Source organism: Mauremys mutica, chromosome 11, assembly GCF_020497125.1.
Source record: "Mauremys mutica isolate MM-2020 ecotype Southern chromosome 11, ASM2049712v1, whole genome shotgun sequence".
In the NCBI taxonomy this organism is placed as follows: Eukaryota; Metazoa; Chordata; order Testudines; family Geoemydidae; genus Mauremys; species Mauremys mutica.
The window spans coordinates 55,425,404-55,438,233 of NC_059082.1; the positions used below are offsets into that span (position 1 = coordinate 55,425,404).

The following is a 12,830-nucleotide window of genomic DNA, read 5'->3' on the forward strand; positions in this document are numbered from 1 at the left end:
GCATGAGCTTTCGTGGGTGAATACCCACTTCTTCAGATGCAAGCAGTGGAAATTTCCAGGGGCAGGTGTATATATATATAAGCAAGCAAGAAGCAAGCTAGAGATAACGAGGTTAGATCAATCAGGGAGGATGAGGCCCTGTTCCAGCAGCTGAGGTGTGAAAACCAAGGGAGGAGAAACTGGTTCTGTAATTGGCAAGCCATTCACAGTCTTTGTTTAGTCCTGAGCTGATGGTGTTAAATTTGCAGATGAACTGGAGCTCAGCAGTTTCTCTTTGAGGTGAACTTTAAGGTGCCACAGGATTCTTTGCTGCTTCTACAGAACCAGACTAACACGGCTACCCCTCTGATACTTGACTACATGATCACAGTGGTTCCATCTGGCCTTGGAATCTATGAAAGGAAGCCAAAGAATGATCAAGGACCTAGAAAAACTCTCATTCACACAACAGATAATTAAACTGTGGAATTCACTGCCACATGATGTTGGTGAGGCCAAGAATTTAAGAAGAGTCAAAGAGAATTGTACACTCCTGGATAGTCTTGTTATCCATATTTGTTATAGTTAATGATAACAAACATTTTGGAAGGAATGTAAAACCTCATGTTCAGGGCTCCCGGTGTTACCTTCATGGAGTACAGATTATCCCACACCTTCCTCTGAAGCATCTTGTGCTGGCAGCTGTCAGAGACAGGATACTGGGCTTGATGAAGCCCTGGTCTGATCCAGTCAGGCAGTTCCTATGTTTCTTTGTGTTTTCTGAGGGGAGAAAAGGGCCCCAAGAATGAGGCACAGACCTTCGCTCCTGGCCTGAGAGTGCATGCTGTTTCTCACAGTAACTGAGATCCTCTCTTCGACTGCAGATTGTAGACCCTTTAGCACGAGGCCGAGCATTCCGTATGGCTGATGATAATGATGGATACAGCATCCCTCACACACCAATCACTCCAGGTGCCACATCACTGTGCTCCTTCACCAGCTCTCGGTCTGGGTTCAATCGCTTACCACGACGGCGGAAACGGGAATCAGTGGCTAAAATGAGCTTCCGAGCAGCAGCAGCCCTGGTGAAGGTACTGTTTGAGTGAGGGGGATTCCTGTTGGGACGGGGTGGAGGTCTCTGGTGCAGGCACCCTCTATGGGATTCCTGAGGTGGGAGGAGTTATAAAATGGGACTCCACTGTGTCATTTTGGGAAGTCACTGTTCTGACTAAGTACACTTTGTACTGTCTCCTGCCCATGCCTAGAAGGGAGTGGAGTAGACCAGGTTACCTGTAAGCTTTACAAAGACCTGCCAAGAGTTTGTTAGTCTCAGTGCTTCAAGGCTGACAACAACCAGGCTCAAATGTTCCTTACAAAACTTGGTTAGCAGTATGTAAGCTCTAGGCTCTGATTGGATGAGAAGTTTGGAAAAGCTAGGCTCTGAATGGCTCTGATGGTCCTTTGTAAGAAGCACATTAGAGCATTTGTATACTGCAGAAGGCACCATTTAGCTCAGTTGAAAGGGATGGTGCTGCCATCTTGGAAATACTGGTATGTGGAATTCACAAGTCTCACTAGAAGGGTGTCAGGTGGCTGGTGGATCTGCTGCACTTAGTTTGGTGACTCCCTGACACAGCTAAGCCCCTGAAGAAGCAGGGTCTTCAGAACTGTTAAGTGTTTGTGGGGTCAAATTTCTCTGTGACTGAATGCTATTCCCTTCTCTTCCAGGGCCGTTCTGTGAAGGACAGTACCCTGAGGAGGGCTCAGCGGCGCAGCTTCACCCCAGCTAGTTTCTTGGAGGAGGATACAGTGGATTTCCCGGATGAGTTGGACACCTCGTTTTTTGCTCGGGTAAGGGGAGCAGTGCTGGCTTTGTCCCGGTAGCCGAAGGCTGTAAGAATGCTATCACCCAGCAGTATGCGTGGGCTCAAGGGAGAGGCGCCGCTTCTGCCAGAGCTTCCTTTTTAGTTAATTTGCTCTAATAAGTCACCAGAATGTCTTTGACAGGACTTATGTTTCTTTGCCCAGGAAGGAGTCCTCCATGAGGAGCTCTCTACATACCCAGATGAAGTGTTTGAATCTCCATCTGAAGCTGCGATCAAAGACTCTGAGGTGAAACCCCAGGATCAGGCCGATCTAACAGGAGGTGCCTTAGACAAAAATGAACTTGAAAGAAGCCACCTGATGCTGTGAGTATCCTCCTGACAGTTGGCAGAATCTAATCCATGGTCCCGAATGTGGGAAGGGGAGGACATTTCACACCACAGGTTTGAAAGGCTTTAGCCACCATTGCTCATGGTGAAGACAAGCCCAGAGGAACTAGTGTCTCTGCTGCTGCTGGTACTCCTCGGAATGGATCTGATACACAGGCCTGACTTGTGCAAAGATTGATACCTCAACTTAGCTGACTAAGTTGAGCTCAGTGCAGACCCAGAGCAGCAGAGCACACAGATTCTTGCCTAGTGCTAAATACCAGCCCTCTTATTGAAGGCCTTGAATGGAAAGGCTGAGAGGCTGCTTAGGCGACTGCCCCCAGTATTCCTATCCGTTTGGGAGGAGAATCCCCAGGGCTGCTGTGCAGTCTGTGTGACACCCCCTCTGTTTATCCCATACCTGAAATCTTGTTTACCTAAGAAACAGCCTCCGACTTCAGAGAGCAGTTGACAATTGGTGCATATGAGGAACTAACTTATCTCCAGTCAGCACAACAGCATGATGAAGTTGGGCCCCTGCACATTTTGTTTATGATGCCATATCATTCTTAAGGGGAAACAAAGCCAGTTTAAATGAGTTACATGAGTGCCGAGAACACAGAATATGGCAAAAATATAGTGTGTGAATGTCAGTCCTCTAAGGTATTGGCATGAAGACTGGTAGATAGAATGGCTATCCCTAGCCATATTCACTATGAATTGTCCTGCTCAAATGCCGTGGAGTGATATTACACTAATTTGAAACCAAGCAAGTGGAAGACCTGGTGCTTGGAGACCATGATGCATGGGTGGAACCTTGTGTCTTCAGTTTCCTCTTAAACATAAGAATGGCCATATTGGGTCAGACCAATTGTCCATGTAGCTAATATCCTGTCTTCCAACAGTGACTGGTGCCAGACATTTCTATTTATTGAGTGATCTATCCCTGTCATCCAATCCCAGCTTCTGGCAATCAGCGGTTTAGGGACACCCAGAGCATGGGTCCCTGACCGTCTTGGCTAATAGCCATTGATGGACCTGGCCTCCATGAACTTATCTAATTTCGTTTTGAACACAGTTACACTTTGTAACATCTCCTGGCAATGAGTTCTACATTTTGACTGTGCATTGTGTAAAGAAGTACTTCCTTCTATTTGTTTTAAACCTGCTGCCTATTAATTTCATTGGGTGACCCCTGCTTCTTGTGTTATGTAAAATAACACTTTCTTATTCTTTTTCTCCATACCATTCATGATTTTATAGACCTCTATCATATCCCCTCTTTGTCATCTCTTTTCTAACTGAACAGTTGCAGTCTTTTTAATCTCTCCTCATATGGAAGCTGTTCCATACCCATAATCATTTTTGTTGCTCTTCTCTGTATCTTTTCGAATTCTAATATATCTTTTTTTGAGATGGGGCAACCAGAACTGCACACGGTATTCAAGGTGTGGGTGTAGTTTAGGTTTCTATAATGGCATTATGATATTTTCTGTTTTATTGTCTATCCTTTTCCTAATGGTTCCTAACATTCTGGTTAACTTTTTTGACTGCCGCTAAATGTTGACTAAATGACTAAATGTTTTTAGAGTACTATCCACAATGACTTAAGATCTGTCTTGAGTTGTAAAGGCTAATTTAGACCCCATCCTTTTGTATATATAGTTGGGATTATGTTTTCCAATGTGCATTAATTTGCATTTATTAGCTTGAATTTCATCTGCTGTTTTGTTGCCCTGTCACCTAGTTTTGCAAGATCCCTTTGTAATTCTTCCCAGTCTGCTTTGAATTTAACTATTTTTAGTTTTGTATCATCTGCAAACTTTGCCATGTCACTGTTTACCCCTTTTCCCAAATCATTTATGAAAATGTTGAACAGCACTGGTCCCAGTACAGATCCCTGGAGGACCCTGATTTCACCTCTCTCCACTGTGAATACTAACCATTTATTCCTACCCTTTGTTTCCTATCTTTTAACCAGTTACTGACCATGAGAGGACCTTCCCTCTTATCCCATGACTGCTTACTTTGATTAAAAGCCTTCGGTGAGAGACCTTGTCAAAGGTTTTCTGAAAGTCCAAGTACACTATATCCACTGGATCACCATTGTCCACATGTTTGTTGACACCCTCAAAGAAATCTAATAGATGGGTGAGGCATGATTTCCCTTTACAAAAGCCATGCTGACTCTTCCCCAATGTATCATATTCATCTATGTGTCTGATAATTCTATTTTTTACTATAGTTTCAATTTATTTGCCTGGTACTGAAATTAGACTTACTGGCCTGTAATTGACAGGATCACCTCTGGAGCATTTTTAAAAAATGGGCATTACTTTAGCTATCCACCAGTCATCTGGTACAGAAGTTGATTTAAGCGCTAGGCTACATACCACCGTTAGTAGTTCTGCAATTTCATATTTGAGTTCTTTCAGAAGACTTGGGTGAATATCCCTGGTCCTGGTGACTTATTACCATTTAATTTATCAATTTGTTCCAAAACCTTCTCTATTGATACCTCAGTCTGGGACAGTTTCTCAGATTCATAACCTAAAAAGAAAGTTTGTGTGGGAATCTCCCTTGCATCATTTGCAGTGAAGATCGATGTAGAGATTTCATTTAGCTTCTCTGCAACAGCTTTATCTTCTTTGAGTGCTCCTTAAGCACTTCCGTCAACCAGTGGCCCCCCTGATTATGTGGCAAGGTTCCTGCTTCTGATGTACTTACAAAAACTAACAGCAATTTTTTAATCTTTTGCTAGTTGGTTCAAATTTTTTTTGGCCTACCTAATTATACTTTTACTCTTGACTTGCCAGAATTTATGCTTCTTTCTGTTTTCATCAGTATTATTTGATTTCCAGTTTTCAAAAGATGCCTTTTTGTCTCTAACCGCTTCTTTTACTCTGTTTAGGTATGGTGGCATTTTTTGGGTCCTCTTCCCTTTTTATATATTTTTTTAATTTGGGGGTATACATATAGTTTGAGCCTCTATTATGGTGTTTTTAAAAAGTTTCCATGCAGCTTGTGGGCATTTCACTCTTGTGACTGTTCCTTTTAGTAACAGGTTCCTCACACTAGCAAGGAATCAAACTATGTCATTTCCTTTTGTTTCCTGATAAGTCAGAGCCTCCCTGAGTAACTGGCACCTCACACTGGCAGAGGGCAGCCTTGTTCTTGGCTCTATGAGTTTACCAGGGTGTGAATGCACAGCAGACATGGGGAAGGACCTTGTCGTGGTTCTGCTGCTCACAATCCATCTCATTGTGCTAACGCTTTCCCTCATCATGTTCTTGAGAATGTTACCAGCTATGAGACAGATGCTGGAAGTAATACTGGGAGTTTGCCACGTTTCCAATGAGAATGAGACCCAATTTTGGGGCAAAAGCTAATCCCCAGTGTTTCAATTTTTATATCATTTTAATGGTTTTATTTATCAAAGCAAAAATGATTTCATTCAAACTCTACGGAACTGTATCAAACTATTGAAGGTGTCAGTTCAGGGAGTCAGGTATGCACCTGGTCATAAACCAAATCAGAGATTTCATAGCAGGTAATTTTGAGGGCAGTGCCTCTCTAAAGACACATAGAAACACCTCAAACTCCCAAGAGTCAAAGAGGTGTTCAAGGCTAGGCCACAGGTCAAATCTGAATCCATATTGCTTATCGAGGAGAATGACTTTCCAAGTGACACGTAACACAGTCTTCTTCTCAGAGTGTTTTGGAAGAGTTTGTATCTAATCATTCATACACTGAGTATCCCCGAAGGTTACAAAGATTGTTTTATTAAATTTCTTTTGAGCATTTAAAACGTCATCTGTTATGCTCTGCAACACAGAAACTAACCTACAAACACAGAGGAAAGTTTGGGGATGTTATTTGTGCACTTATTAATTTTATGTGGATTCTTTCTTTCCCTAATGCACACTCCAAAGAGTTGAGCACTTACAATATTCACTATCCACCGCACCACAACTAAGTGATGTGGTGGGCAGTGGATCCCCATTGGACACAGTCTGATACTACTGGCAGCCACAACAGTCACTCGAAGATACCAGAGAACATAAAGCCACCCTAAGCCCATGCTCTGTTGTGCTGGATTTCCAGGAACCAGTTACGAGATTTCCTAGGGCTTTGCTCAGTTTCTTCTTCGAGTGCTGGCCCCTATGTATCATCCACTGTGGATATGCATGCGCTGCAAATGCGTCTGAGACCAGAGAGTTCTTGCAAGCAGTGTCCATTGGCCTATGCCTTTGCCATCCTCATGCTCCACTGCAAGGCCATTAAGAGGCTGTGCGCACCAAATGCCTCTAAAGTACCTTCTTATTGCTTCCTAGCCTGACTCAGAATCTCCAGTGTCTGGAGCTTCTCCCTCATCCTTGTCTTCAAAACTGTAAATATGTCAAAGATTTTACTGTTTCAGCTCTGCATTGTAGCTATTGTTAATGGGTTTTATTAGTATAGTTAGTGAGTAGTTTAAATCCCCTTCCTGGGGAACCTCCTGCCTCCCCAGTACAGGAATTAGATGATGCCCAGAATACCGGTATTTAGAAACAATGTCTCCTGTCCCTGCTCCTTTTTGGTCAGCAATGACCACCAGTGATACCTGTACTGCCTCGGAGAAGTGCATATCTCCATCAAGTGCAATAAGTGCCACTCCTTCTCCAGCCGGACCCAGAACTCAAACTTAAAAAGCACCTCATGGAGAAAGCTGTGCGGCCTGAATCGGACCCAGGCTGGGGGCCCCACCGTACGTCGACCAGACCCATTGAAGAGCATGCCTCCTAATACAAGGCCTGACATAGGAGCAGGAAAGAGCAAGGCCAGGGACCCTTTGACAGATTCTCTACATGAGAGCAGGGGACTGTCTCATAAGCATGAGAGCAGAGTCCACTCTGAAGAGTTTTGATCCCTCCCCAAGACTCCTCCGCTGACACATCCGTCAGAATGATGGTTCTACAGGCAGCCATACCACCTGCATCCTCACCACCTCCTCCTCTCTGAGTGCTGCTTGCCAGTCACCCACAGTGGAAGACACACAGGGACCAGTGCTTGAAGAAGAAAGGGAATTTACTTTGTGGTAGCAGGAGTTCTTCGAGATGTGGGGCCCTTATAGGTATTCGATTACCCACCCTCCTTCCCCTCTGCCTCAGATCATGTCTGCATTCACAGGAGAGAAGGAACTGGAGAGGCATCTGTCCACACCACCCCTTATATCCTCGATGTGGAGCACAATGGTGGCAAAGGCATAGGCAGCGACCAACGGACACTGTTTGCAAGAATTCTCCAATCTGAGGTGCCTGGTGCACAGGTGGTGTTACATTCTGGGGTGCAGTGCAGATCAGTGAGGGGCCTGCCTGGAACGCCCTGCTGCTGTGGCTTACAGCCTGGACATCAGCAGACGAACACGCAGGTCTGTATGCTGTGCATCCCTGGAGCAGCAGCTCTGACTCCAACAGTCTTCCTACAGCACAACAGCCCTACCGTGGCTTCCACCAACCTGGGTTGCTACTTGCAAGGTGATCCCAATGCACTCCCAATCCCGAATTTTCCCAGAACCGTGTGCCCTGAAGTGTCCAGCCCTCTCCTGAGAAATAATAAGGTTTGTTTGCTTCTTTAAAGAGACAAAAGCACCTTACAGTATATTAACTTAACTGGGAGAGATACACCCTTCCCTTCAAACACAGCACTGAGTTGGTTTTTAAGGAAAAAACAAACAAACCAAAACCAAATGTATTAACAGTACACAAAGGTTATGTGATGCCAAGTAAAAGAAATTACAAGCAAATACAAGTGAAAACACGCATCTAAAGTTTAATACTTAATCTAGCAAGGTACAGGCTTTGTTAAAGATGGCTTCTCTCACCAGTCATTCTTCTGTCCAGCCATGGTTGACTTTTCCTCAGTCAAGGCCTTCCACAAAAGCAAAGGAGGGTGGCTTCTTTTGTCTTCCTAGGTGAAAGGTCTTGGCCTAAGCAGGTTTCTCACCTATATTCAGTTTCCAGTGGCTTCAACCCCTCCTTGGTTGAAGGGCCCATCTTTTTCAGTTTGCAGAGCTCTGGCCCCTTGTGTCTGTCTGGTGATGGATGCCAAAGATTACCTCTGTCCTTGCTTATATCTTCCAAAGTTCAATGACTTTATTTAGAGAGGCAACATAAGATACTACAAGAATGTAAGAATGGCCATACTGGATCAGACCAATGGTTCATCTAGCCCAGGATCCTGTCTTCAGACAGTGGCCAGTGCCAGATGCTTCAAAGGGAATGAACAGAACAGGGCAATTATAGAAAAATCCATCACCTGTTGTCTACTCCCATCTTCTGGCAGTCAGAGACTCAGGGAAACTCAGAGCAAGGGGTTGCATCCCTGACCATTTTGGCTATTAGCCGTTGATGGACCTATCCTTCATGAACTTATTCGGTTCTTTCTTGAACCCATTTATACTTTTGGCCTTTACAACATTCCCTGGCAACAAGTTCCCCAGGTTGACTGTGTGTTGTGTGAAGAAGTACTTCCTTTTGTTTGTTTTAAACCTGCTGCCTATTAATTTCTGTTCCACACTGATAAGGCCTCAATTGGAGTATTGTGTCCAGTTCTGGGTGCCAGATTTGAAGAAGGATGTGGACAAATTGGAGAAAGTCCAGAGAAGAGCAACAACAATGATTAAAGGTCTAGAAAGCATGACCTACGAGGAAAGGTTGAAAAAACTAGGTTTGTTTAGAGTGGAGAAGAGAAGGGAGGTGGGGGGGGAATAAAACTTTTCCAGTACATAAAAGGTTGTTACAAGGAGGAGGGTGAAAAATTGTTCTCTTTAACCTCTGATAACAGGAGAAGAAGCAATGGGCTTAAATTGCAGCAAAGTGAGATTTAAGTTGGACATTAGGAAAAACTTACTATCAGGGTAGTTACGCACTGGAACAAATTGCCTAGGGAAGCTGTGGAATTTCCGTCATTGGAGGTTATTAAGAACAGGTTAGACAAACACCTGTCAGGCATAGTTTAGTTATTAAATACTCCTGCCTTGAGTGCAGGGGACTGGATTAGATGACCTCTTGAGATCCCTTCCAGTCCTACGCTTCTATGATTCACTGGGTGACCTCTGGTTCTATGTGAATGGGTAAATAGCATTTCCTTAGTCATTTTTTCCACACCATTCATGATTTTATAGACCTCTGTCATACCCCTCCTTTAGTCATCTCTTTTCCAAGCTCAACTGTCCCAGTTTTATTAATCTCTTCTCATATGGAAGTGGTTCCATATCTCCAATTATTTTGTTGCCCTTCTCTGTATTTTTCCAATTATATCTAGTCTATCTTTTTTGAGATGGGACAACCAGAATTGCACACTGTATTCAAGGTGTGAGTGTACCATGGGTTTCACTAGTGGCATTATGATAGTTACTGTCTTATTATCTGTCCCTTTCGTAATGGTTTCTAACATTCTGGTTAGCTTTTTTGACTGCCGCTGCACATTGAGCAGATGTTTTCAGAGAACTATCCACAATGACTCCAAGATCTCTTTCTTTAGTGGTAACAGCTAATTTAGACCCCATCATTTTGTATGTATAGTTGGGATTATGTTTTCCAATGTGCATTACTTTGCATTTATCAACACTGAATTTCATCTGCCATTTTGTTGCCCCGTCACCTAGTTTTCTGAGATCCATTTGTAACTTTTTTGCAGTCAGCTTTGAACATAACTATCTTAAGTGATTTTGTATCATCTGCAAACTTTGCCCCTCAGTGTTTACCCCTTTTTCCAGACCATTTATGAATACATTGAACTACACTGGTCCTAGTACAGATCCCTGGAGGACCCCGCTATTTACCTCTCTCCACTGTGAAAACTGACCCTTTGTCTCCCATCTTTTAATCAGCTACTGATCCATGAGAGGGCCTTCCCTCCTATTCTATGACTGCTTACTTTGCTTAAAAACCTTCGGTGAGGAACCTTGCAAAGCTTTCTGAAATCCAAATACATTATATCCATGGGATCACCCTTGTCCACATGTTTGTTGACCCCTTCAAAGAATTCTAATAGATGGATGAGGCATGATTTCCCTTTACAAAAGCCATGTTGACTCTTCCCCAACATATCATGTTCATCTATGTGTCTGATAATTCTCTTCTTTACTGTGGTTCAACCACTTTTCTTGGTACTGAAGTTATGCTTACTGGCCTATAATTGCCAGGATCTCCTCTGGAGCCTTTTTAAGAATTGGAGTCACATTAGCTGTCTGTCAGTCATCTGGTACATAAGCTGATTTAAGTGATAGGTTACATATCACAGGCAGGATGACTTCAAGGTCTTTCTTTCCTGTGGGCTTCCCATCCTCCTGCTGATTTATGTGTAAATGAGGCTTCCATTGTTTTTGGTCACACCTTGCTTAATTTCATCGGGGACAGGTAGATAGCTGCCTTTCCCCTGTCTGGGAGAGACTTGTTTCTCCCTTTGGTCACAGACTGTAAAACATAGTATCAGTGAATATTTGTAATTTTCATATAGTGTTAATGCAGATATTTCTCAGTGATATTAATCACCAGTGTCAGGAGCAGGGCAGGGCAGGTGACGGGGCATTGGAGACGTAGGTGATGCAGAAGATAGGATGTCTGGGAGGTGGGACAGGTGGAGTGGAGGAGGTGGGGCAGATGGTGCTGGAGACAGGGCTTTGGGGAGGGTGGGGGTTGGGGTGCAGGGAGGTGGTGTGGGTGTGGCCAGGGCAGGGATGTCGGGGAGGTCAGGGGTCGGGGAGATGGGGTGGAGGATGGAGCATTGAGAGGTGGGGGTGGGGGATGGGGAGGCAGGGCTGGAGTGTTGGGTGGATGGGGCAGACTGGGTGGCAGCACAGGGACGGGGTGTTGGGGAGGTGGAGCAGGGGATGGGGCTGGGGTGGCAGGGCTGCACGAGTGGAGTAGGAGATGGGGTGGGCGGTGCAGGGGAAGAGGCATTGGTGGGATGGAGTGGGTGGGGCATTGGGGGGATGGCGCATCAGGGAGATAGGGTGGGGGATAAGGGGGCGGGGCAGGGGGTGCTGAGATGGGAGGGGGCTTGGGTGCAAAGCCAAGAAGGGAAAGGTTTTCCTGTGCAATCTAGCATTTCCCCCACTCCATTCTCCCTGTAGATGTTCTGGGGGTTGAGCTTTCAGAATGTTAGGAAGACCTGGGGTCTCAGTGCCAAGTGCTCAGTTACGTGCCCCAACCAGCTTCTGACAACGAAGCTTGGTTGGTTCTTGGATCTGTAGTTCCAAGGAGCTAATGGCTGGGACAGGAAGGAGCCCTCCAGAGCCTCACTCTGCCGTCCTGTCCCCCTCTCTGACCCTGTGGCCATAGCCCAGGAAATGACCTTTGCTCCCTGCCGCACTCTGCAGAAGCAAAGCATTGCTGTCCTGCTTTGTGTTCCAGTCCCCTGGAGCGAGGCTGGAGGAAACAGAAGGAAGGGACCCCACCACAGCCCAAGGTTCGCTTACGGCAGGAAGTGGTGAGCATGAGCCCACAGCGACGTGGCCAGCGCATTGCCGTCCCAGTCAGAAAGCTCTTTGCCAAGGAGAAGAGGCCGTATGGACTGGGCATGGTGGGCAGGCTGACCAACCGCACCTACCGCAAACGCATAGACAGCTACGTGAAACGGCAGATCGAGGACATGGATGACCACAGGTGAGAGGAGCGAGCCCCTTTGCTGCAAGAATTGCTGGAAGAGGCTGCAATGAGCTGGTTAGCGTGTCTCCTGCTGGGTGGGATGCATCTCACTTGCTGCAAATACATGTGTGACAATGCCAAGTGAGACATGCATCTGCAGTGGGACTTATTTGTGTATTCCTTGAACCCCTGCACTCAACACATTTCCTTGGTCCCCAGGGGGACAGTCCTGCCATGGGCACCCTGGAGCCTGGATGGCTTTGGCAGCCCAGCCAGGGCCGGCTCTACAGTTTTCGGCGCCCCAAGCAGCGGCAGAATTGCCGCCGGACAGCGGGGGCAGTCCCTGTGCCCTTAGGGCGGCAGGCACGTTTCCGCGGCGGCGGCAATTCAGTGGCAGCTTCTATGTTTAGCTGAAGCCGCCGCGGACAGCTAAACATAGAAGCTGCTGGCAAATTGCCGCCACCGTGGAAACGGGCCTGCCGCCCTAAGGGCACACAGACTGCCCCCGCTGTCCGCGGCGGCAATTCGGTGCGCTGCTTTGGGGCGAAAACACAGGGACTGCCGCTCTTTGCAGAATGCCGCCCCAAGCACCAGCTTGGAATGCTGGTGCCTGGAGCCGGCCCTGAGCCCAGCACATCTGCTACTTGCTGACGAGGGTGATCCTCTGCCCAGACCCACCCACCTTATTAGCCAGATGGATGGGGAAATTGAGACATCTCCTTTTAGCTCCTCCCTGAGGCATTTTTTTAGTCACAAAACGAATTTAGGCTTCAGGCCTGACATTTTGTGTCACTGAAACTTTGTACAAATGTTCATAAGAAGTGAATATGGCAGGGTGTGACCCCGGGTTCTAATCCTCCCTCCCTCCAAACCATTTCCTCCAGTCTTGTCCCAGCTCTGATCGACTTGTACCTGGTCCTCTGTACTAATGAAAACCAGAAAAGACCATTGCCCACCTGTGCATGGGGCCCAGGCATTACAGAGCACAGCAAAGCTCCTTGCTGACTGAAGGGCCTGTGAATTAGCA

General features: G+C 46.0%; 1 protein-coding gene across 9 annotated transcripts in view; it reads left to right on the forward strand.

Moving 5' to 3' along the window:
- RHBDF1 (rhomboid 5 homolog 1) overlaps positions 1 to 12,830 on the forward strand; it is a 97,020-nt gene that overhangs the window by 69,882 nt on the left and 14,308 nt on the right. For all 9 annotated transcript variants that reach the window (XM_044981208.1, XM_044981213.1, XM_044981209.1 and 6 more), the window contains 4 exons: positions 864 to 1,070; positions 1,708 to 1,830; positions 2,008 to 2,168; positions 11,570 to 11,821. In XM_044981208.1, the coding sequence (XP_044837143.1) occupies positions 864 to 1,070; positions 1,708 to 1,830; positions 2,008 to 2,168; positions 11,570 to 11,821 (743 nt within the window). The remainder of the gene's footprint in view (positions 1 to 863; positions 1,071 to 1,707; positions 1,831 to 2,007; positions 2,169 to 11,569; positions 11,822 to 12,830) is intronic.